Source organism: Choristoneura fumiferana, chromosome 24 (assembly GCF_025370935.1).
Source record: "Choristoneura fumiferana chromosome 24, NRCan_CFum_1, whole genome shotgun sequence".
NCBI classification, from domain to species: Eukaryota; Metazoa; Arthropoda; class Insecta; order Lepidoptera; family Tortricidae; genus Choristoneura; species Choristoneura fumiferana.
Genome location: NC_133495.1, coordinates 10,357,134 through 10,384,228, shown reverse-complemented (window position 1 = coordinate 10,384,228; position 27,095 = coordinate 10,357,134). Strand labels below are relative to the sequence as shown.

The window sequence follows — 27,095 nt, the reverse complement described above, 5'->3', positions numbered from 1 at the left end:
CGCGGTCCACTCGGCCTCCGGGCTGGGCAGCCACTCGACGCAGGCCAGGAACTCGCGCGCCCCGAGAAGCCCCCCCGCGTACAGCGCGCCCTCCAGCTCCGCCAGCCCCAGACCGGCGCGCGCGCGCCGCAGCGGCGGGCCCGCCTGTTGGGAGGGACACACGCGTCACCACGAGAATGCAGCTTAACCCCCTTATTCATAAACGACAATCAAACCTATTTTAGTTAAAATGCGCTAAAATTCGTTTGTCCTTATCTGTCACTTCAACATTTGTATTTGTTAGAAAGGGACAAAGCATTTGTTAGTTAACATAGGCTTGTTAAGTTTTATGAATAAGGGGGTAAGGGTCTCACCAAACATATCGCCGGTCAAAAAACTCTTTATGCCCACGCAATAAGAGCGAAAAAGACGTCGATCTGCTCGGCCGACGCGAACTACGTTTACCGACGGGACGACATCTTTTCACCCTTGTTGCGTAGACATAAAGCATTTTTTGGTCGTCTAAAGCCGATTCCGCGTCGATAGATGAGAGAAAAACATTTATTTAAACATATTCAATTATTCAATACACATTAAAGTAGGAAAAAGAGGTATTAAAGAGGGAAAGAATATAAGGTTAAGGTTAACATCGACTAGTATAAAGAGGGCCCCACTCAGCATAATGCTACGGCAACCCGCAAAGATGTGGGCAGGCCCTTAGTGATGTTTTCCGACCGAGTTCCTTCGCCTTCTCGGAAGATTCTTCTAGCTCGTGGTCGCCATTCGGGAACCTTTTTCCCATATTAGCCACTTCAAATCCAGTTGCATCCGAACTGTCAGTGCTTCATATTAATAATCCCCCGCACCGCACTCACCCGCCAGCTCGGCAGCTCGTCCATCGACTACAAGTCTCCCATAGGTCTATGGAAAGAGCTATGTTGGGGATTTCTCTACGCGATCACGTCCGGAACACCAAAATACGTAAAAGAACGGGACTAACTGACATAGCTAAAACTATATCCTCTAGGAAGTGGAAGTGGGCGGGCCATATTTGCCGTAGGTTCGATGGAAGATGGGGCAAAAAGTTGTTGGAGTGGAGACCACGAAAGGGGTTCAGGAATGTGGGGAGGCAGCCAGCAAGATGGACGAACGATTAGGTGCGAGCGCCTGGGAAGGACTGGATGCGGAAAACTCAGGACCGCACAGAATGGTCTAAAATGGAAGAGACCTTTACTCAGCATTGGGTAGATTAAATTTGACGAGAGAGAGAGAGACTCACCTGCCAGGCGAGGCCGGGCGCGTCCCCGGGCAGCAGCCAGTCGACGCGGCGCAAGCTGGCGGCGCCGTCGGAGCCCCCCGCCAGCACCAGACGCCCGCGCCACGCGCAGCCCCCCATGGAGCGCCGCGCGCTCGGCAGCGGAGGACCTGCTCAATGACATACCATTACAGACAGCCCTGTAAAAAGAAACGGCTAAGTGCGAGTCGGACCCGCGCACGCAGGGTTCCGTACCATTATCTATACAACATTAGCAAAAAAGAAACACGTTTGTTGTATGGGAGCCCCCCTTGAATATTAATTTTATTCTGTTTTTTGTATTTTTTGTTATAGCGGTCACAGTTATACATAACATGTAAAAATTTTCACTGTCTTACTATCACGGTTCATGAGAGACAGCCTGGTGACAGACGGACGGACGGACAGCGAGGTCTTAGTAATAGGGTTTCCGTTTTTACCTTTTGGGTACGGAACCCTAAAAAACACTCCGATCTAGCCAATCTGAACTTCATCTCTACCATAGAGTCTCCAGCAAAAGCTGCCTGGTATTCACGTCAGAAAAGAGGCCTTATTGTAGACGGCCAGTGTAGACGGACTGCATTCCAGCTGCAACGTAACTGCCGAATGTCGTCTTTCATTTGCAGTCAGAGTGCAGTTGTGCCGACTGCAATCGAACTGCAACGTAAAATGCATGGGCAGTCGGCAGTTGCGGTTACGTTGCAGTTGGAATGCAGTCCGTCTGTACTGGCACTAACACACTTGGAATCCAAATCGTTATCACAACTTCTTTCTGTCACACAGTATAAGATGAGGGTAGAAAGAGATGGTGAATACAATCGCGAAAGTCAGCGCGGTAGACAAATACGGCCTCAGCTATTGCCTGTGTATGAAATACTGCTGCCATCTTTGATACGGTTTCACAAAATGCTAGTTAGCCGCATTGGATTCAATCGTCAACATCTTCTTTTTTTTTAGACACTTGACACCAAAATTGACCTAGTCCCCAACTAAGCAAAGCTTGTACTATGGATATATACTTACATACATACAAATAAATACATACTTACATACATATTAAAAATCCAAGGCCCGAGAACAAACATTCGTATTGTTCATACAAATATCTGCCCCGGCCGGGAATCGAACCCGGAACCTCAAGCTTCGTAGTCCGGTTCTCTAATCACTGGGCCATCCGGTCGTCTATCTATAGACTGCCTGTTTCTTACATCAAAACGACGCACAAAATTTGTTCACAGCGCAGATTTGTTAACCTTTCACTATACTTTGTTGACGTCCGTGACAGGGGTTGTGTCAAAGTAATATTGATGATTGGTCCTCAGCAATCCGTGCTGCGTGCTATAACCCCTACACCACTGCTGGACAGGAATCTTGACACGTGATCCATGTCTCAGTTTGTATTTTCGATATGGTTTCACGGGATACCCGTAAAAGTAACAAATTTGGAGTTGAAATAAAAAATACAAAAAGACTCCAAAAACACAATCATTAAAAAGGTCCAGTTTGACGCTGGCATGGCACTGGCACTGACCGGGCGTCCAGCCGGCGTCGGCGTCGGGCAGCGCGAGCGTCTCGGTGGAGGCGAGACAGCGCCACGCGTCGCAGCCGCCGAGCGCCCACAGCGCGCCGCGCCACACCACCGCCGCGCACTGCGACCGGCCCGTCGTCAGCGACGACACGTCCCTCCACGTGCCGTCACACGGAGAAAACCTAACAACAGATAAACAATTTTTTGTTATTTTTTTTATTGTGAGGGAGGAAAACGAACAAGCGGGTCATCTGATGGGAAATGATCGCCACTGCCCATGAGTACCAACTACTCAAGGAGTCATCTGCTGAGCTGGCAACGTTGCATTTTTGTTAGTTTTTCTCGATTATTCCATAAAAATTTAATGAAAATTAAAAATGTGGTCTGATAGAACTCTTCTTAATATATAAGTTAATGTGTCTACTCCAATTATTATTCGTGATAGACTTTTATATTCTTTAAAAGCGAACAAATGTTTTTTAAAGAAAATAAAAGTCTATCACAAATAATTATTGCAGTAGACACATCTATACTAATATTATAAAAAGGAAAGCTTTGGATTATTGTTACGAATTAACTCAAAAACTACTGGATAATTAATAATTTGACATTCTAATAGTGAAAGAATTTTTAAAATCGGTCCAGTACAATTATTCCAAAGTGCCATAGGCTATATTTATTAACAGACAAAATTAGGGTTCCGTACTAAAACTACAATAATGTATATAACTGCTCAAAGTGTAAAAAAGTTCATCGCATGCATTGTATCTTATGAATCGTGATAGCTTGACAGAGGAAACTTTCACAGATGATGTATTTAACCGCTATAACAACAAATACTAAAAACAGTACAAATAAATACAAAAAACGCGATTTTTTTGCTCGATATTAATAACGGCAACAGGTAGTTGCTTGAAATATTCACAGAATATTTATTTGTATAAATGTAGACTAAAAATAAATAATTTAAATAAAATAAATATTTAAGGTGGGCTCCCATACAGCAAACGTGGTTTTTTGCCGTTTTATGCTAATCTCTAATGTTTTATAGGTACGGAATCCTTCGTACGAGAGACCGACTCGCACTTGGCCGTTTTTTTTTTTACTTTGCCCGTGCGAAGCCGGGGCGGGTCGTTAGTTAACTTATACATTAAGAAAAATTCTTATAGACCACATTTTTAAATTTTTATTCAATTTTTATGGAATATTCAAGAAAAACTAACAAGAATGCAACGTTTCCAGCTCATCAGGTATGTACGAATATAAACGCTCAAGTAATAAAATATGATTTAAATTCGCGTTTCGTTCCGCGTACCATGATTTTAGAGAAGCTCGATATTTCGGCACAGTTGCATGCGCCATGTTTACGAGACGAATTCAGGGGCCATTTCGCCATCCATTGATTAGTGTTAACTGACGGTTAAATGTGATGCCGTCTCTATTTGTTTTGTTCGAATAGGGACGGCATCACATTTAACCGTCAGTTAAAACGAATCAATGGATGATGAAACAGCCCCTTAACCTTTTAGGGTGATGTCAGGATTTATCAGGACATTCATTTTCCCATATGGTAACACTAGCTGGGTGGGACCCGGTGAACGATCATCAGGGCTGGAGTAGGTAGTCTATAAGAAACAGCGCCTCACCGACTCACGCCTGTCATCTGCCGCCTGGGGGACGGGGAGTTAGCGGTGGAGGTGATAGCTGACCATCGTGATGGCCATGGTCCCGTGGGTGTCGGGTGTGTTCTCCCTTTCACGCGGATCAAACCTGGATGAGACCCGGGCGATCATTAAGGTTGGAGTAGTTTCTAGAAGACAGTGACTCACCGATGCACGGCCTTGAGGCTGCGTCCGGCGGCCCAGCCGCCCAGCACGTAGAGCAGACCGCTGTCCTCGTGCGCTGCGGCGGCCGCGTGCGAGCGCGCGCCCGGCAGCGGCGGGCACGCCTGCCATCTGCCGCCTGGGGGGAGGACCTTAAGCTCAGTGGGCCTCGTGAGGGTGTTGCCACACTAATCGATCGATCGATCATCAGTGTGGTAGCTTTGACTGATCGACGGATACACTAATCGAGCAATTACCGATCGATGTCAACTGTTCCCTTCCATCATCCATCGATTATCAACCGACTGTTCCACGCCATCATCGATCGGTTGGTGTGGTATCACCCTGAGATGTGAGTATGCGTATGTGCGTTCGTAGAGGAGGTATCATCATTTCCGAAAATAGTTTTTTTGGTGGCAATTATCCCATTCCCATAATTTCCCAGTGGTATTTTTTCCAATATTTCGTTTTCCGTGGGAAGTATTTCGCAAAATTGTTTTATCTCATTCAATTTTAATTTTAATGGATAAATGGTCCTAACCTGTTTTTTTGGCAAAACTTGAAAAAACAGGTTTGTGCATAGAATGACGCGTTTTCATTGATTAATTTACTTTCACATGCAGTAGACGATTAATTTTCATTGGTCCAATATTCGTTTTAGCAGGCCAAGAAAATTATTCTGAAATACATTCGAAAAAGTCGTATCGTACTATAAAATACATATATGGATACGACCTGTTACCGTCACGTGCTACATTGTTGTCGTGTTTGCGAGCCATAAATGTAAGCAGTTTTGTGTACTGGATTTAGGTTATCTATGGCCACATTTTAGAGCAATGTCGTGCAAAACATATTTCTCGCACATCATCTCACATCTTTGCGCAGCCTTAATGTGTGACGTAAATGGATATCCCCAAAGGGTTTATTACCTTTGTCGTCATCCTCGAAGGCGTCCACACTGTCCAGCTCGACGTGTCCGTCGCTGCCGCCGATGGCGTAGACCCTGTCCGCGAGCCTGGCGGCGGGGAAGCGCGCGCGCGCACGGCGCATGTCCGCGCGCGGCGACCACGCGTTGCGCTGCGGGTCGTACGCCTCGCAGCCGCGGAGCACGCGCGCGCGGTCGTACCTAAGGGGGGCAGGGGGGGGTCCATCAGCACAACCCGCAATCTCCCTTATCAACTTAAAGAGGTAAACAATATGAGGTCTCATCGTTAAGCTCTTCCAGTCAACTTTTGAGCAGTTGAAAATGTGAAATAGAAATGTCGGAAGACAATTTATAAAGCGGGGTTTTCACTGAGCAAGGCAGCCATTTTAAGTAACGATTTTGAACCCTACGTCTAACAAAATCAGTGCGGCGGCTCGCTCAGGTGGAGACGGAGACCCGGCTTAAGGTAACAAATTCAGAACAGTGTATTTTTTGGCGTCTGCTCCGAGAAGAAAGGCTACCGGTTAGCCTGAAACATGTCGAGCTCTCGATTTATTAAGACGTGAGTTATCCGAGTTATAGTTCACTAAATATAAGTGATTAAGTGTCAGTTCATGTGAGACATACCCGCCACAGACGAGCAGAGTGGAGCCGAGCGCGGCGGCGCCGTGCGCGCAGCGGCCACCCGCTAGTTCAGCGCGCCGCTCGCCCTCCGGCTCCGGCGGCGCGTCCTGGCAACAATTGGAAATTAAACACTCGCTGTCCACGGTGCCATAGGCCAACAGTATTCCTAAGGCTGCGGCCACATGCAGTCGCTCGTCGCTCATTTGATGTTTGCTTGCAAGAATGATGTTCGTGGCGCGCGCGTGGTACCTGCGTGTGTCCCAGCTTGCCGCCGCGCGCGACGGGTCCGCCGGCGGGGCGCCACACGACGCGCGCGCCCAGCAGCCGGCCGCGCAGCGCCAGCAGCGCCTGCGTGGCCCGCGGGCCGGCGGGCGCGGCCGCCAGCACGGCGCAGTCCCCGCCGGCGCCGCGCGCGCGCTCCCGGGCGCCCAGCTCGTCGGTGGCCAGCGCCAGCCCGCGCGGCGCCGCGGACGGCTCCCGGCGACGCCGCGCCGCCGCCTCGCGACGATACTCCTAAAACACACACAAATATAACGAATGTAGACAAGATTTATATCGTGGTCTTCATTGAGGTTGAGTTAAGATCAACTGTCCAAAATTTCAAGACTAAACCCAGCGGTAGCATACACACACGCACGCACGCACGCACGCCCGCCTGCCCGATAAACCCGCCCGCCCGAGCCCGCCCACACACACACACACACACACAGACACAGACACAGACATACACACACACAGACAAACTTTCGCATAATACATATAAGTAATACATATAATACATATAAGTAAAGAAGTAGCATACACACACGCACGCACGCACGCACGCCCGCCTGCCCGATAAACCCGCCCGCCCGAGCCCGCCCACACACACACACACACACACACACACACACACACACACACACACACAGACATACACACACACAGACAAACTTTCGCATAATACATATAAGTAAAAAAAGAAAGAAGAAAATAATTTATTTATAACAGTAATGACACATTAAACAAGTTAGAAAAAAAATAATAAGAAGTGTTGCCGCTATGAAAAGGTCCCAGCTCAGCACTGGTCTTCCGCCGGGCCACAGAAAAGTGAAATTAAGGAAAGTCACGCAAAACAAACACAAAAATAGTTACGAGACTAAAATACTAGTTGGCTGTATAGCCCACGCCACAGTACCTACATGTAAATGAAAAAGATAAGAATAAAAAAAAGACATTGAAAGTAGGATACGAGAGTGGAAGGGAAAGTTTAAACCGTAGAATTAAAATTGATGAACCACGGACGGACGGAGACTGGCTAGACATTCGGGGAACTTTCTAGACCACTTGCTACTTAGACCAACTCTTTTTGGACGAAGTGATACTGACCCAAAAGAAGGCAATGAAAAGAGTTTGTAGCCTCCGTACCTGCAGTTCAGGCGCGTCCCCCCGGGCGGCCGGCAGCTCCCCGCAGTCGCGCAGCTCGCCGCCGCTGTCCACGAACAGAAGGTGCGTGCGGGAACAGAGCTCCTCCAGCTGGGGGCAGGAACCAGCTCTTGAAGTTAGTTGAATCGTAGTACAGGAGATAATTAATAGCTAAGCAATGACGACTGGAGAGCCTATAGTGGTTAGAAAGCTTGAGCGATTCGAGTGTTTCAAGTTTCAAACGCCTCAATTTTCGTGACCACATCTTTTACTGTTCTGTCTTGTACTGTAGGGACTGTAGACTGCATTTTCGATTATTTTTAAGACTACACAATGTACTTCTACTAGATAACCTGGAATTTGTAACAGAATCTTCTACCATGTCAACAAAAGTGTGCCCACGTTAATTTACTTAATATATAAATAGCTATTAGCTCGAATAATGGCTCATCCCCGGTTAGAGCAGATATTTGTATAAAAAAATACGTATATTTGCTTAAAAGTCAAATTGGCTTACTCCACAGATAACTCTCTGTTCAGAATATATCATGAAATATTCAAATTGGACGCCCATCGTCCATCGGCGTCAACGCATAAGTAGGGTCCACCGTGACGCTGATGGGCTTCAATGACACTGAATGGGTTAAGGTCAAATAAAAAACATAAAAGACCCTTATTTCTTGGAGATCACCACAACCAGAGAACTGGCTACCTGTGAAGATTTTTTTCTTCTTAGATAACTAGTTATCTATGATTGGTTATTTGGAGTCTTTTTGTATTTTTTATTTCAACTCCAAATTTGTTACTTTTACGGTATCCCGTGAAACCATATCGAAAATACAAACTGAGACATGGATGCACAGAAAAACCAGAAAAAAGAGACCAGCGCTGGGAAAGACTCCAAATAACCAATCATATTTGATGCTTAGTAGCGACATCTTTTGTCTGGGTGAGCGGTTGGTTCCGATAGAATGTGACGTCTCTCGATGAGAGCGAAAACATAGATGTCGCTAGTGCTGCTGCATAAGTAGCGTAGTAGAAATAAGCAACCTGAGATATGTATGCATAGGAAAATTCGTGTCTAAATTCCTGTCCAGCGGTGGTGTAGGGGTTATAGCACGCAGCACGGATTGCTGAGGACCTGGGTTCGTTTCCCAGCGCTGGTCTCTTTTTCATGGTTTTTCTGTGCATCCATGTCTCAGTTTGTATTTTCGAACTAGTTATCTCTTAATATTTTATTTTACTTACAAACTGTATTTGGGCGTTTTAAAAAAAAAAGTGTAAGTACCCATTATTTTTTTTCTGAAATTTTGGAAAAATATCGTTTTTCCTACTCAGAATCCAGAGCACATTCGATTCCGATCGTTTAAAAAAATGTCCCCATTTTTTCATTAAAAATTTCATGACTCAAGTTTTGTCACGCACGCCCATACTGTGTGAAAAAAAAAAAACACAAAACGCCCATTTTTTAACAGTATCCGCGAGGAAAACAAAATAATCTCTGAGGAAAACAAATCTTCACAGGTAACCAGTTATTTGGCCATGGTTATCTCCAAGTAACAAGGGGAAAAAAAGCAACGTCATACGTGATCGATGTGCCGGTCCCGGAGCCAGACGAGCGCCGCGTCGGCGACGGCGCGCGGCGTCTCGCTGCCGTCCTCGGCGCTGCTCTCGCGCAGCAGCTCGATCGTGACGCTCGGCAGCGTCGCCAGCGCGCCGCTCGCGCAGATCTCAGAGAACTGAGGACGAACGGCTCTGTTAATACGAGTACAGGTCTCGTCATCATACGAGTACCAGTCGTTAGGCCTCCAGTTGCTTCGGTTGGAAGCGGTGAACCCGCGGCTTTTACCAGGTAATTTTTTATATGGTCTACAAACTGGATAGTACATTCTTCACAATTTAGGGACCTTCCACACGTTATTTTTACGCGCTGACAACGCGCGTTTTTGATACGCGCGTCCTTTGCGCGCTTTCTGGCCTAGCGTTCGCGCGTCATTACGGTGACCGCCATTTTTTCAGCGCCGCGCCACAGGTCTTCTGTGGCTCGGCGGAACATCAGTGCTGGTTTATAACAAGCGATATGATGAGCCGGGACTATTTTATCTATCTCACTCACGTGGTCCGCTATGAGCGTGTCCAGATGGTGCCTGAGGCGCGGCGCGAGGTCGGGCAGCGCGCGCAGGTCCAGCGCGGCGGAGGGCGGGGGGCGGGGGGGGTCTCACTCACGTGGTCCGCTATGAGCGTGTCCAGATGGTGCCTGAGGCGCGGCGCGAGGTCGGGCAGCGCGCGCAGGTCGAGCGCGGCGGAGGGCGGGGGGCGGGGGGGTCTCACTCACGTGGTCCGCTATGAGCGTGTCCAGATGGTGCCTGAGGCGCGGCGCGAGGTCGGGCAGCGCGCGCAGGTCGAGCGCGGCGGAGGGCGGGGGGCGGGGGGGTCTCACTCACGTGGTCCGCTATGAGCGTGTCCAGATGGTGCCTGAGGCGCGGCGCGAGGTCGGGCAGCGCGCGCAGGTCGAGCGGCGGCGGAGGGCGGGGCGGGGGGGGGTCTCACTCACGTGGTCCGCTATGAGCGTGTCCAGATGGTGCCTGAGGCGCGGCGCGAGGTCGGGCAGCGCGCGCAGGTCCAGCGCGGCGGAGGGCGGGGGGCGGGGGGGGTCTCACTCACGTGGTCCGCTATGAGCGTGTCCAGATGGTGCCCTGAGGCGCGGCGCGAGGTCGGGCAGCGCGCGCAGGTCGAGCGCGGCGGAGGGCGGGGGGCGGGGGGTCTCACTCACGTGGTCCGCTATGAGCGTGTCCAGATGGTGCCTGAGGCGCGGCCGCGAGGTCGGGCAGCGCGCGCAGGTCGAGCGCGGCGGAGGCGGGGGGCGGGGGGGTCTCACTCACGTGGTCCGCTATGAGCGTGTCCAGATGGTGCCTGAGGCGCGGCGCGAGGTCGGGCAGCGCGCGCAGGTCGAGCGCGGCGGAGGGCGGGGGGCGGGGGGGTCACTCACGTGGTCCGCTATGAGCGTGTCCAGATGGTGCCTGAGGCCGCGGCGCGAGGTCGGGGCAGCGCGCGCAGGTCGAGCGCGGCGGAGGGCGGGGGGCGGGGGGTCTCACTCACGTGGTCCGCTATGAGCGTGTCCAGAGTGCCTGAGGCGCGGCGCGAGGTCGGGCAGCGCGCGCAGGTCGAGCGCGCGGAGGGCGGGGGGCGGGGGGGTGCTCACTCACGTGGTCCGCTATGAGCGTGTCCAGATGGTGCCTGAGGCGCGGCGCGAGGTCGGGCAGCGCGCGCAGGTCCAGCGCGGCGGAGGGCGCGGCGCGCGCGACCAGCCGCTCGGCCAGCGCGGCGCGCGCCGCCTCCATGCGCAGCCGCCACGCCGCCTCGTACAGCGCGCGCGCCGCCGCGCCCGACGCCGCGCACAGACGGCCCGTGTACGCCCATTCCACTAGCGCGCGCAACGCGCCAGCCTAAACACACGAATATTAACCACCTGAGGCTCACCACACACGCGCTTCGCACAGTAGAAAAATATTAACAAGAGCATAGTTGCATGCATATGCCCTGCAGGCAAAAATCTAAAGCAAAAAAAATATGCGATCGAAGTACAATGCGATTAAAAATACTGGCTGGTATATGTATAAGTAGACGTTCGATGTAAAAAAAAAAAATAATATGCTGTATTTTTTTTAACATCGAGATGTACGACTTACAATATATCTTAAGCTTAAGTATATAAAAATAGACGATCGATACATGAAGCTACTGTAGCATACGCGATCAAGGTGAAATCGGATTAGGTAAAAAAAATGCTGTCTCTAGTCTCACCTCGACCCCCTGCACCCTATGCAGCGGCGGCGCGCCCCCGCTGCCGCCGGCCGCGTCAGCCAGCGCCTCCAACAAGTACGGCGAGGCGGCGGCCAGCACGGCGCGGTGCGCCGGCGTCTCCCCGCCCGCGACCAGCAACACGTCATAGTGCTGTCGCGACTTGCGCAGCGCGTTCAGCGAGGCCAGCGCGCGGGCTGGCAACGTCGCGTCCTCGACTAGGATCTCCCCGGCCCCCTCTGTGCCGGAGCCCGCCCCCCCGGACGCGTCCTCGTCCTCGCTGTCGCTGCCTGAGCCCCGCTCCGGCGATGTGCTGCCTGCAATAACAAGGATGCGTCTCACTCACACAATTTTCCGGGATAAAAACTATCCTATTTCCTTCTCAGATTCGTACTATTTCTAAATTAATGAAATGAAATTTTATTTGCTGTAAATGTAGTTACACAATAGTTTTATAATGTTATAGGTTTTTTTATTTGTAGTTTTTTTCTATGCCAAATAAATCATCATCGTCATCGGTTGAGTAATTAAGCGTGAAACCGTAACAAACAAACACACTCACTTTAATAATTACTGAGCGTAATGTGGGGAGGAGTTGCGGATTATGTCTGTCCAGTGGTCCAGTCCATAGGCGCAAAGCTAGATAACGGAGCGGAGCAAGAAGGTAATTCGAAGCGGAGTTCCGAACTGTTTTTCCCTAAGCGCTAACCGCTCGCGCTCGTTTCCCCGCCCCGCTTTCCCACCTCTCTTCCCGGATTTGTATGAATTTTTAGGCTATAACAACTCCCTATCCACTGAAGAGGGAGATTTTATGCAATTCTATTGACGGATTTTTATCTCGCTCACCGCTCAGCTGCTTCGCTCCGCTCCAGTGGACAGGCAGCCTAAGTGCACCTTCTCATTGCGCGATCAGCTCTTATTACGTTGCACTTGTTACCAGATACGGCGATATCCGACGTCTCACTACTCAAGTGAAGTGAACAAGGACAAACGCAAAATGGATTAGACGTAAAGACTTATGAACTACAATAATAAACCTTGCTTCCCTACTAAAAAGTATAAGGTAGTGCCACCAGAGTTGAGGTCACGCATACAAGAACGTGTCATGTAATGACAGAGGTATTTTGTCATTCACTCATTCATTTAATTCATTCTCCTTTTATGCAATCAGTTCTTCATGATGCTGTGTGTCCACCTCAACTCTCGTGGCACTAACTACTTATACGTCTATGCGACACATACAGTCATGCAGAACCGGCCGTAAATTACTAAAGTACGGTCGACCCATTTGATTCCTGACCCTCTGTAGAACGCTCTCACAGTAATTGTCATAATCAATAGTATCAATACCCTTATCAAGCAATGCGATGTCACTATGACGTTTTCTACGAAAAGGTTCTACGGTGGGTCACGATGGAACCTATCCGTAGAAAAAGTCACAGTGACATCCAATGCTTGACAGAAAAAATTTATTATGACACTTACTCGGGAACGAAATGGTTCGACTGTACATATGAAAATTAACTCTTAGACAGTTCGAAAAGGTTCGCATTTTGTGTCGATCGAATCGGCGGAAAGAAATCATAAAGTGCCAATGACAAAGGAAACCCCTACTAGAGATATAAGACAATTTTTAAAGATTTATATTGTGTGCATTTTAACCAGCCTCCTAAAACTACCACACAATAGATCCATTACTTTTGTCTAGTCTCTATTTAAAAAACAAGATCACGTAAATCTGACGTTGACGTTGTCAAAAATTTAGACAGCTCCTTTTTCTGGTGTAAAAGGCAAAGGAAACATATAATTCTGTGGTAGTTTTGGCAAATTCAGATATATTTTTTTTGTATTTTTTTAAATAAGGAGAAATAAATTATAATAAATATTTTCCCACATTCAGGAGGCAAAACTCTTTCGATTCCTGTAGTAATTTACAGGTGTTCAAAATATGAAATCTTGTCAATTACAAGATTGACACGATATTTTCCTAAGTAATAAAAAATCAAACCGCAGTTGGCCAGAGGTAACATTTAACTCTCTTGCTCTGAGAGGAGGCCTGTGCCCAGCAGTAGGTCGTATATAGGCTGGGATGAACATTTAACTAGCTGTTGCCCGCGACTTCGCCTGCAACATTATTTTGTTCGGGATAAAACGTATCCTATTATGTATGTGAAGCTTGAGGTCCCGGGTTCGATTCCCGGCCTGGGCAGATATTTGTATGAATAATACGAATGTTTGTTCTCTGGTCTTGGATGTTAATTATGTATTTAAGTATGTATTTTATCTATATAAGTATGAAAGTCTGAAAGTCCCTGTGTATACAGGGTGGAAAGTATGGGGCAGCAATACTGGGTTAAGACACTAACTGTAGTTAAAATGTTCAGATTTTAGTTGTCTACATACTGTTTAATTTTCTTTAAGCATAAAGGATTCATATTCGTAAAAAAACATCATGCGAAAGTTTCACTTTGCAAATTAGTAGGTACCCTACGAACTGTATGGAAAAAGTTTTCTTTGATTTGTGGGTGTTCTAGTACTCTAACCTTAGTTGGTCTCAAGGAGTGTTTTAATCCTTGATAGAAATAGGACTGATTGGCATTTAAAAAAAAGTCAAATCTGTCGATTTTCTCGCTGACTGTAAATTTTATCAAAATTCTGATTCACTAAATCCAGCTCTGGTATCGGTACCGAATCCGCTTATCTAGGTACTCTGACTCCTTTATTGACTCCGGTTCATTCAAGCGATTATTAGTTTGTCTATGGCCGATCCGGCTCGGTTCGGTACTGAGGTACTGCATGGCTACTACGAAACTCGAAACTCGAAGTTCGTATCGTACCGTCCCTCTCGCTCTCGTATTAAATAGTATAAGTGTCAGAGGGACCGCACGACACGAACTTTGAGTTTCGAAGTAGCCCTGCTGAAGTACCGATTCGTCCTAATGACTCTTTTGAATCGTGAGTCACTTGGGCGAACCAGCTCCGGGGAGCAGTTGTGAAATTGGTATCATGCTATCCCTGTTCTTCTAGTAATAAATGCTATTAGCGTGAGCAGGACGGCACATATACGATCCGATCCGAAGTGATTGAACGAAAGTGAATTGAGTGCTGCTGAGTCGCCGATCGCGAGTCCCTCGATCCAATAGTTTGGTCGGAGTTAGTAACTTCTTGGAGTCGATAAGATTTGAAAGCAGTCAATAGGGGAAGCGGATCCGCTAAAGCATCTGACTCTTTTGAATCTTCAGATCCGGATTTACCCACCTCTACTGGCAACCCGACGGGACACGTTTCGCGCGCATTTAGCTGTCACTGTCACAGCCAGCGTCCGCCCACCATTCACGTGACATCGATAAGCCAGACGGAATTATCGTAGGTACACATTACACAGATCGATAGCTCGCCGCGTAAACATAAATGTAAAGAACTAAAGATTCATTGTTCCTTGTGGAAATTTAGCCCGCTATGCGACTTTGCACGAAGGTCGAGGTCGTCCCAATTGAACTCATTTCTTTGCTTCGCTCGGAACTCAATTATTCGGCTACAACTACAAGGTTCATTCTTTGCGTTTCGCGACATGATCCTTCAATAAAATAGATGGCTCGTTTAATTAATATAGCTATAAATTAAGATTGGTTTTTGAAGTCTTTTTGTATTTTTTATTTGAACTCCAAATTTTGTTACTTTTACTGTCATCCCGTAAAATCCATATCGAAAATACAAACTGAAACATATGCACATAAAAACCAGAAAAAGAGACCAGCGCTGGGAATCGAACCCAGGTCCTCAGCATTCCGTGCTGCGTGCCATACCCCTACACCACCACTGGGCAGGTGTACAAACACAAATTCCTCCTATGCACCACATATCTCAGCTTGTTTGTTTCTTATTTAGACACATAAGCAGCAACACTAGCTACTACCTACTACTAGCTGGGTTCGATTCCCAGCGCTGGTCTCTTTTTCTGGTTTTTCTGTGCATCTATGTTTCAGTTTGTATTTTCGATAATATAGCTATAGTATACAGACACGTTATCAGTGCGATAGCAAGTCGACGGCGGAAATAGTAAATAACAAAAGAGTTTAAAAACAAATAAGAAGAATATGCAAGTCAAGATAAATACACTCGATTGAATTGTTAAGACCTTGTTCCGATTAAGATAGCTTTGTTTCTGGTATGTTGTCAACTCTCAATAGACGTTTTATCTAGAGGGGGTTCTAAATTCTGAAGAGTTAATAGTCCTCACCTCACAGAGCTAGCATACTCTTATAGTTTTAGTCATGTGACGTCCGTCGGTTCGTGTCCGTCCGCGGCTTAGATAGAGGCTGTTAGTACTAGATTATACTAGAAAGCTGTAAAGTTGCAAGGATGTGGCCTGTAATACGAGCAAATATTTAAAACATAGATCGTACTCGTCAAACTGAACAACGTTAGTTCAGCGTCTTTTAAAAATAATGGAGTCTTTAGATTTTTCCTTTTTCATACAAATTAAATACTATTATCAATGTACTCCATGCTAGAACCCAACTGACGTCGCCTGTCACGCTACAAATATTAAACATTTTGCTTTACATTGCTGCTAACTTTTATTTTTTTAAATAGCCTGTATAGTGTCCCACTGCTGGGCAGAGGCCTCCCCTCTTGACCTCCACAACTCCCGTTCTGACGCAATGTCAGGCCAGTCCTTTGCGTACGTGTCCAGATCGTCCCGCCAACTCCTTCTCGGTCTGCCTCTATGTCGCTGGCCGTTCTCCGGCACCCACCAAGTAACTGTGCGAGCCCACCTTTGTGGGTGCATGCGACAGACGTGTCCAGCCCAGTCCCATTTTAACTTAGCAGTCTTTTTCCCAACGTGGGTTATGCGTGTTTTTGAGCGCAGCGTGGTGTTCCGGATTCTGTCCATCTGTTTCCAGTTTCACACCTAATATGCTACGCTGTATCGCTCTTTGGCAAACCTTAAGTTTGTACTTTTGACTTTCAGTCAGGGACCATGTTTGTGCACCGTAGGTTAGGACGGGCAGGATACACATGTCGAATAAACTTTAAAGTGTACTGTCTGTTTGTCCGTCCGTAAAGACAATTAGTGCTAGGAAAGTGGAAATTTGCATGGATTCTTTTGGCAATTATGTCGAAAAAGTGGTAGAATAAGGTAAAAAGTTTAGGGTAAGTACCTCCCATAGACGTAAAGGGTGCCATTTTTAGTGCGATGTGGGGTATTGTTGGATAGGTCTTTTAAAATCATTAACTTTTAAACTCTTTCTTGCAAAGTACGGAAACCTCGAGTGAGTCTCATACCCACTTGACCAGTTCACCTCATATGACAACGTATTAGTTACCTAATAAAGCCCAGCGCAAGCGTCTTGTGATGACATAAGTATCAGTGTAAACCGCAACGAGAGCGGTCAGCGAACTCGGCGAAAGACCTCGGCATTCATAGCGCTCCACCAAACCAGTACCATAGGTTTTTTGCCGCATAGCTAGCCAACAGACCAGCCATAAGTCGAGTTGAGTGGTTCATAAAAAGATTAAAACATAGATACCAGATATGGATATCTTTTTTTATGGATTATTTAAATTTTTTGTATTTTTTTTTCTTTTCTTTTATCTTTTTTTTAGGCCGCCTATTGCTTACCTTGTAATTTTCTCTCTGTATATCTGTTTTCTGTATCGCTTACTATTTCTAGTGTACAATAAAGTCTTTGTACTGTATATCCATATCCACCAATATTATAAATGCGAAAGATTCCAAGTCTGTTTGTTTGTTACCTCTTCAAGTCTAAGCCGCTGAACCGATTTAGATGAAATTCGGTATACAGAGTTTGAGTCTCTGATAAGGTCATGGGATAGTATTTACCCCGGAAAGTTGCGTTCCTGCGGGATAGCGATAAACGAATTCTACGCGAAGTCGCGGGCAACAGGCTAGTCTAACTACAGGCAGCTAGTATAACGCAGCTACCTGCGCTTGCGCTACCATATATCACGCTTATCATTCACAAAGATGAGCAGATAATGCGTTTTGCGTCATTTATTCTCGCAAACTAGAACAAACGGCGAGTTTATTTGTGAAGTCGAAGGCCAGACGCTGGTTTGAATTAGTTATTTATTGGTCACACGACGCTCTAATCCTTTTTATTGCAAAATTAACGATAGCTCGGTCACAGTGTTACAATCCGTACAGTAGAGAAACACATGCGATGCCCGACAACACCGCCATGTAATGTACGCTGTCAGTCGCTATGTGCAATGGTGGTCAAAAAAGATAAATAAGATACATTAATGGAATTATTTTTTTAGTTATTTATTCAAATTCAAATTTCAAATCATTTATTCAGTAAATAGGCCGCAATGGGCACTTTTACACGTAATTTTTTTTAAACTCCCAAGAAGAATGCGCCGCAAGAAACTTGGCAGAAAGTCGTTTTTTCTACTCTACTCTTTCTAAAAACTACAGTATACAATTAAATAAAAAAAATACAAAAAAATAATATTAATAATACAGGGATGTATGGGGTCCCTTAGTTACAAAACTAAACACTACACACTAAACACTAACTATTATCTACGTAATTAGCTATGTAATTACGTAGTAGTAAGTAAATTTAGCTATGTAATTTAATTAGGATAAACAAACTATCATGAAAATTTTAAGAAAACATGAGCATGGCCACGCTTTAAATTCCACTTTCCAATAACACTAATACCTTAAAGAATTTCCCTAAAATATTCATCATCATCATCATCATGTCAGCCGAAAGACGTCCACTGCTGGACATAGGCCTCCCCCAAGCTCTCCACTCTGACTGGTCTTGTGCTTTCCGCATCCAACGCGATCCCGCGATCTTAACCAGGTCGTCGCTCCGTCTTGTTGGAGGCCTACCGACAGCTCGTCTCTCGGTCCGCGGCCGCCATTTGAGAACCTTCTGACCCCATCGGCCATCAGTCCTGCGAACAATGTGCCCCGCCCACTGCCACTTCAGTTTCGCAATTCTTCGGGCTATGTCGGTAACCTTAGTTCTACTGCGGATATCATCATTTCTGATTCTATCCCGCAGAGAAACTCCGAGACCTCTCCTCTCCATAGCCCTCTGAGTGACTTTGAGCTTCCTCATGAGGCCCATCGTGAGCCCCACGTCTCAGAACTCCTAAAATATTGCTTCTCACAAATAAATGGAAATCATTGCAGTGATCAACAAAATCAGCTCGAACATTTAAGTACACTCGAACCAACTGAATCGTGACCCACTGTGGAACCTTTTCGCATTGCTTGACAAGGGAATTTCGTCAAAGTCAAAGTCAAAATATCTTTATTCAATTTAGGCTATAACAAGCACTTATGAATGTCAAAAAAAATCTACCACCGGTTCGGAAAAACCTCTGCTGAGAATAATCCGGCAAGAAACTCAACGAGGTATATATATTTTTTTAAAACAGATTTACAATATTATTAATGATATGTATACATCACAAGTATTTAACACAACTTTATTTTTAACACAGTAGGTTCGCTATTTGAAGGGATCGCTAATGCGGATCGGAATTATTTCCAAATATCCCTGTCCATGATATAATCATTAACTTTATAATACGCCTTTGATATTAATGTCTCCTTGACAATAGATCTGAATTTTGTATCCGTTTCATTTATAATATTTTTTGGAATTTTATTTATTATGACACTTACTGTGAAAACGTTCTACAGTGGGTCAGGATTTAAATGGTTCGACTGTAGGTACAGTCAAGTGCAAAGATATCGACACGGCCAAAGTTACAAAATATGTAAATATACACGACTATTATGCACTTAATATTAAGGTCGTGTATACATATTTTAACCCCCGACGCAAAAAGAGGGGCGTTATAAGTTTGACCGCTATGTGCGTCTGCGTGTCTTTCTGTGGCACCGTAGCTATTAAACGGTGAACCGATTTGTATGCGGTTTCTTTTTATTTGAAAGCAGGGTTTCAAGCGATGGTTCTTAGACATGTTTTATCAAAATCGGTTTAGCTGTTTTTGAGATATTGAACTTTAATTGAAGTGGCATTTCGGGGGTTTTCCAACTTTTTAATGTTTAGGTTAGGTTATAAACGTCTTTTTGTAACTTTGGCCGTCTCGTCGATATCTTTGCACTTGACTGCACATAAACTAAACGCAATCCACATTCCACGTCGTCCACCATCCCGTGAGATCCCAGCAGGGCTACTACGAAACTCGAAGTTCGTATCGTACCGTCCCTCTCGCTCTCGTATTAACGACGTCTTGTAGGCTTTTTTAAATCTCGATTTAAGTCTTAAACTGACAGTTCTTGTATGGATCTGACAGGACTTAAGACCATTTAAACCTAGATTAAAAAGCCTGCAAGTGGACGTAAATAGTATAAGTGTCGGAGGGACCGCACGACACGAACTTCGAGTTTCGTAGTAGCCCTGCTGCTGCCGTTCCTCTACGCAGGTACATTCTTTCTCTACTGAAGGGCTACTACGAAATTCGAAAATCGAAGTTCGTATCGTACCGTCCCTCTCACTCATATTAAATAATGATTAGCGTCAGCGGGACGGTACGACACGTACTTCGATTTTCGAATTTCGTAGCAGCCCCTCTGTATGGATTGTAACGCTGTGGCGCGGCTATGTTTGACTTGCGATATTTTTAATATTGTATAAATTAATATAGTGATAAGGTTTTAGTGAGTAGTTTCCTGTGTGACGTGTTTTTCGCAACGCCCACGTGCTAAGCTACACTCGTCCGATGGATTAGACCTTGCGAGCTTTTCACGCGCCTGGCTTTAGAATAGGACAGACGGACCCATCTCTTCCCGTGAGTGTCGTAAAAGGCTACTAAAGCCGCGTATCCATTAGAGCAGCCTCAGGCCGAGCACCGCGAGCCGAGCCATATTTTGTCGGTTTTTTGGCCGTGCTCAAAGGAGCCTCAGTCTGAGCCGTGCCTTTGGCAGCGTCCCACTTGCGCGGCCTCGGAGCGAGGCAGCCGCTCGGCCGAGGCTGCCTCTAGTGGATACGCGGCTAAAGGGCACTTACGTACTATAAAGAACCGGATGATAACGGTCCGGAATGAGGAAAAGTCAAATGTCGCACGGTATATAAATTAACAGTACCAAGGCGACCGAGATTTGTTCGGCTAAAGCTCGAAAATACGCGTTTTCCCAGAGATAAGACGAAGCTAGATCGATTTGTCATCCTCGAAAACCCCCACACACCAAATTTCATCGAAATCGTTGGAGCCGTTTCCGAGATTCTGATACACATCAATCTAAATAAATTACAGTCGTCCGACACAAAAAAAATTATGAAAGAAGTGTCGGACAAACTAATCGGCATATCTGGCGACCAAAGAGCAGGCTTTTTCTTCGCCCCAAGACTGAGCCTTGCAGTGCAACGAGGCAACGCCGCTAGCGTCTTAGGCACAATGCCCCGCGCTGCGCTGCCTTTGGAAGAGGAAGACCGTTTTAGTTAATTTTATGTTTTTTATTTTTATTTTATGTTATGAGAGAGTAATTCATTGTTAAAATATTATGAGATCAGTGTCCAAGTAAATGCAAACTAGTATCTATCTAATCTATATCTCTTATATCTTTAAACGAGCAATTCTTGTATATATTTCGCGGGGATCTCGGAAAGGGCTCCAACGGGGGGTTTTCGGGGATGAAAAATCGTTCTAGCTTGGTCTTATCTCTGGCAAAAGGTTTCTTATCAAGTTTAAGCCCGAGCAAAGCTCGATCGCCCAGGTACTAATACCTTTACACGAGCAATTGTAGAAGAAGAGAATAGAGATAGAGACACCAGAAACAGGGTTGTACGAGATAATTATCAACGACAATTACGATAATTCTCATCCCAGCCTATATACGTCCCACTGCTGGGCACAGGCCTCCTCTCAGAACAAGAGGGCTTGGGCCATAGTTCCCACGCGGGCCCAGTACGGATTGGGAACTTCGCACGCACCATTGAATTGCTTCGCAGGTTTGTACAGGTTTCCTCACGATGTTTTCCTTCACCGCATAGCTCGTGGTAAATTCCAAATGTAATTCCGCACATGAATTTGGAAAAACTCAGAGGTGCGAGCCGGGGTTTGAACCCACGACCCTCTGTTTGAGAGGCGATAGGTCAAACCACTAGGCCACCACGGCTCTCCACGATAATTACGGACTTATAATTATCAATGGTAACATGACATGTTGTCACCTATGTGATATTATGCGTAAATTCCATGGTGTGTAATGTGTATCCGATAACTACGGGATAAATATCAATAAACATAATTATCTTAATAATTTCCAACCCTGACCACAATACTCCTCGTACGGCTTACCCATTTTTAAGGGCAACCCTCGTGTTTCGAAACAAGTCACATACTAAATGTATGAAACCGATGCTTACGACTCAACGCGACCCGACACATTGCCATTCAGGCTTACATAACATACATAATGATTTCCTTGGTCAGCATTGGCATGCAATAAAGCATTCGTTAAACAATTTACCGTGAAACGGTTCCATGTTGACTCACTAACACAAGAATACTTGGGTGGTCATGAAACTGAAATACTGGATGACGTCTCTATGTTTAGTGCATTTTAAATGCTGTAAAACTGCAGAATACATCTCAGCTAAAGCTAAATCTAGTACTCGGACTGTACAGGTGGTATTTCAAACTAAATTACTGCAAAAGACGGCTGCTCTCTATAAATAATAACTTATTAATTTAAGTATCTACTCAATAATGAAAGGGCACTTAAAGTAATACATATTCTGCCCAATTTCGTGTATCGACCAATTATATAAACTAGCACAAATAGCACAATATTAAACGGCAATAAAGGGGATGTTTAATCATATAATGGATATTGATATTTTGAACATGAAACTACTGTGAGACTCACTCATATTAAATATCAACCCAGATAACTCACATCTTAATTCGAGTTTAGCCTGACATGTTTCGGGCTAATCAGTAGAACGAAGAGGTAGGGCTACGGATTAACCCAAAATATGTCAGGCTAAACTCGATTTAAGATATGAGTTACCCGGGTCAATATATTTAATATAATGGATATAACAAGCCGTACTGGCCTAGTGGTTTGACCTATCGCCTCTCAAGCAGAGGGTCGCGCGGTCGTGGGTTCGAACCCCGGCTCGCACCTCTGAGTTTTTCGAAATTCATGTGCAGAATTACATTTGAAATTTACGACGAGCTTTGCGGTGAAGGAAAACATCGCGAGGAAACCTGCACAAACCTGTGAAGCGATTCAATGGTGCGTGCGAAGTTCCCAATCCGCACTGGGCCCGCGTGGGAACTACGGGCTAAACCCTCTTGTTCTGAGAGGAGGCTTGTGCCCAGCAGTGGGACGTATATAGGCTGGGGGGAATGGATATAACATAAGTTTCTTAAAAAAAACGCAGTTTATTTTATTGGGTCATCATCACAGCCTATTTACGTCCCACTGCTGGGCACAGGCGTCCCAAGAATGAGAGGGCTTGGCCCGTAGGTCTTCACGGCAATTGGGATGCAGCAAAAAAAATAACCTATAGTTTTTATTTTATTTTTGGAAATAATAGGATATTTTAAGATACCTTTTTCATTGTTTTTGAATTTGGATGAGTATTTAATTTTTTATATTTTTTTTACGAAATACACTGGATGACGTCACAGTGAGCCAGCCACGTTCCATTGCCTAGAAAAATTCAGGTTGTACATAACATAACCTGTGGCATTACAATTTGACAATAATTCAAGCACGACTTAGGGTCCTAAATGAACCATGACAAATAGTTTTCTTTATTTATCTTCTTTTAGCTTCGATTATTCCTATGTTTGTTTAATGGTGTATGGAGCATTTGAACCAATGATCCTCTGCTTGAAAAGCTAAAGGCCAAACCACTAGGCCACCAAGGTTTGTCTACTTACTATCAACTCCCACAAAAAGATATATTTTTTTTTATTGGTAAGTACAGTGGATCACATATTTTGATAGTACAGTCAGTGTAAAAATATGAACTTATTCAAAGTTTCAAAAATAAGTACCACAGACTCTTATTCCGACGCAATAAGGCCGTAGTAACATATTTTTGAGTGGTTAGAATAGATACTTATTTTTGCAGTTCACTGCACATAAAAATAATCATGTATAATTATTACCCTACGATATATGACCAATGTTATCTTACTCAAAGCCATGCCTTGTAAAGCAATACAAAGAAAATAAGAACTAAATGAACATTAAATATTTATTGTCCATTCAGAAGTCGTATCTCTCAGTCCTGCAAAAACTCCGTACAACTCAATTGCTTCAATTGGTGGTACTTGGTACTCATACATAAACGGTTCATACAGATTACTCTAGTGTGTGTGTATTATATCACAAGGAATTTGCTATGCCTTTGGTAGAAGCCAAATTGATTTCCTTATTATTTTAAATTATACCACATTGTACTAGTATGTTGGTAATTTTTGTTTATTTTCAGCTGTAGTTTCGCAAAGTAGCGCCCGAATCAATCGTATACAATAAGCATTGTCCTATAAAAATTCTCACTAATTGGTCAATCTGATTATTAAAAAATATAGGACATCTTTTTTTTTTCAATCAAAAAAATGATGGAGATACAGTGGCCAGTTAAAGTTCCGCGTGACGCCATGGGCCCTATCTTTGTCATTTTTTAACCCCCGACGCAAAAAGAGGGGTGTAACAAGTTTGACCGCTATGTGTGTCTGTCTGTCTGTCTGTGGCACCGTACCTCTTAAACAGGTGAACCAATTTGAATGCGTTTTTTTTATTTGAAAGCAAGTTTTCTAGCGATGGTCCGTAAGACATGTTTTATCAAAATCGGTTCAGCCGTTTTTGAGATATTGAACTTTGAAGTGTCAATGTCGGGGGTTTTACAACTTTTTTGTTTGTTGACAAGAAACAGACACACATAATGGCCAAACTTATAACATCCCACGTTTTTGCGTGGGGGGTTAAAAAAAATATTTTCAGTACAATATTTTCTGATAATCTAACTGCTGGACTAAACAGAATATGTTTTTTACCCCAGAAATTATCCAAATACATTATAGCAAATTACAAAATATAAAATCAGGACAATCTTTAAACTACAACTTTTGACCCATTCGCCTCAGTCAAAAGTTTACCGACCCTGGTCCAAGAAGTTGTAAAATGGGTGAATCACAAAATATCTAAGACAACTGGTTGTAGCCAGAACTTATTCTGCATGCCATAGGAACTTTCCAGTTTGCTGCGTAAAAATATCCCGGTGACAAGGGACTGTGTAATGAAACATATATTTCAAGCCCAGCCCCATTAGCTATTTAGCTGCTCCGGGATATTTTTCGCCCTCTTTTTACACTAATGGTGGGTGGTGGATGGCTAATGGCTAGATTGGAGGATTGGAATAAGTCAATTTTGTCAACCCTCATATTTTGCCACACGGGGCAAATGCCCGGCTTGCCCACCCCTTACATCAGGCTCTGTTTCAAGCAAAGAAATATGGCAGTTTGCTTTATGCTTAACTTAGCAACTGTTGTGCTCCCTTCTAGATACCATATGTTAAAACATGATAAGTGTATTCTCCTACAAAAAATTAATTTCTAGGTCTAAGGTGTTAGTGTTATGATTTTCTTGCAATTTATATAGGGTAAACCATACAGTAATTGGCCACGTTACAGTAATTGCCCACTTGATATTTTTAAATGAAACAACAATAATACAAATAATTTAATGATAAAAGCGACTAAATTATTATAATTAGCATGATATTTGTTATGATTTATCACCACTTTTCTTTGTACGTTTTTGATTGAATTCAAGTGGGCAATTACTGTATGAATGTATGTATGTAAATACTTTATTGTACAAAAATAATACAAAAAGAAAACAACAAAACAAAAGAGTACAAAGCCTAACCTAAACAGGAAAGGAAAACTTAAAGATAGGCGAACAGTAATTTATGCACAGTGAGAAGAAAGGAATAAATACTACTAATACTGTAGCGTAGCCAATTACTGTATGGTTTACCCTACGCAAATATAAACAAACTTGAATGGACCATGTTTAACTACTATAGAAATCCTTTCAAACCTTCTACAGTTCTCATTTAACTAAACAATCTTATCGGTTTGAATAAGTTTCATTTAATTGATAAAACTAAGCCCAGTTAAGCCAGAGAAAAGTACCAATCAAAAACTTATAAACGCTTTTCCTTGATTGATAATATTTACTTTGAAATCAATAACTTAGAGCAGTGCATTGTTTAAAAACCTAAGTTGATATAAACATCACCATAGGTAGTTTTAACTAAAGCAATTAACAATTACATGCATACACTAAGTTGGCTTCCTGACATTCCTTCCCAGAACAACTTGACATTGAAATCATAACTTAATTACAACTTGACCTATTAAGCTGCTTTTAATGAGAGAACGGCGCATAATAGCAAATAATCGAGGTAGTACACAAAGGGACACTCACCGTAGCCGTTGGTGCACTCCGCGGCGCCTCGCATGGTGTACGCGGTAGATCCTGCACAGAAAAACTGCGTTATACGTGCAGTCCGCGTCCTCCACACTAACTGGATTACACCAGCACTTGCCGCGTCGAGGTGCGGCGGCGCTCGTCTCTTTCTCGTCACTACTTAGATAGGGATACGTAAGGAGCACGCCGTGCGAAGGTCGCGCGGCGCACTCGGTCACATGGCGCGAAGGAGGTAAACAAACCCACCTGATGCGTGTTTTTAATTAGGCGCGGAGGTAGCGCGTTGCTCGGAGCTTGCAAATGCCGCGTCAGGCTGCACTCATAACCGCGCCGTGGTGCTCCCTGTTGCTTCTCTTGCGCTTGTTGCGACGCTACGCCAACAACCACCGACCGCACCTCGCGAACTTGTTTTGACAGTTGACGCGAACTTGACAGCTCTTCGGTCGGCCAGTTAGGATGACCTTCAAAAAATTCAGCCAGTTTCCGCTTAGAAGCTGTTCGAGTCGCATGAAAGAACTCGTGTCTTTATTTGATCGTTGTTAATGTTGGAAAAGTGTCAGGGGAAGTTAGGGAGATATATGCTGGAAACATTTATAAGCTATTTCACTCAGTCGTGGGGAATCTGACAGAGATGTATCAATGGAAAGTATACTTATTTCACACATTTAAAAAAATGTCTGCTGGATTGGATTCAGAAAAAAACTACGATATTAGAATTCATAACCATGATTAGCAGTAGATTCTACGCATTAGTAATAAATTTGAACTAAATAAATGTTAGGTGAAGTTGTTAAAGAAATCACAGTTTTTACCCCAACACTAGAACATAATCTGTGAAATAAACACTGTTTCCGAAAAATGTGACATAGCTGACCCATATTCATAATATATTTTTAAAATACTACAAATTTACAAATTAGAAATTGAAATATTTGTTTCAAGCTAGTACAAAAGTGTTATTTAATAATTTTACCTAATGTTTAATTAATGAAACCTGTGTTTATGTACTTTGTGTTATAACATCTGTGATACCTTACCTTAGTAGATGAAAATTTAAATAAAAAATGTTTTTTTTTTCTGAATATATAATTAAATAAGATAGTATTAAAATTGGCAATAACTTTATGAATCGTTAAATGTGTATTGTAAATAATATTATAAGCATACCTAGTTATTGTTATTATCCAAGAAAAAATAATACTTAGTTCATCGTATAACAATTCATGTCTGAACTTATAAAT

At 44.3% G+C, this 27,095-nt stretch overlaps 1 protein-coding gene across 1 annotated transcript; it reads right to left on the bottom strand.

The window, feature by feature from the left end:
• LOC141441958 (influenza virus NS1A-binding protein homolog B-like) lies at positions 1-26,292 on the bottom strand (the record flags this gene model as incomplete). Its single annotated transcript, XM_074106846.1, has 13 exons — positions 26,101-26,292; positions 25,852-25,902; positions 11,382-11,695; positions 10,784-11,023; positions 9,164-9,316; positions 7,581-7,688; positions 6,423-6,686; positions 6,177-6,280; positions 5,554-5,750; positions 4,631-4,763; positions 2,805-2,983; positions 1,259-1,404; positions 1-144 (listed from the first exon to the last, which is right to left on the bottom strand). Coding segments are annotated over exons 2-13 (2,016 nt in total), but the record flags the coding sequence as incomplete, so codon positions are not given.
• Between the last annotated feature and the right edge of the window lie 803 nt (positions 26,293-27,095).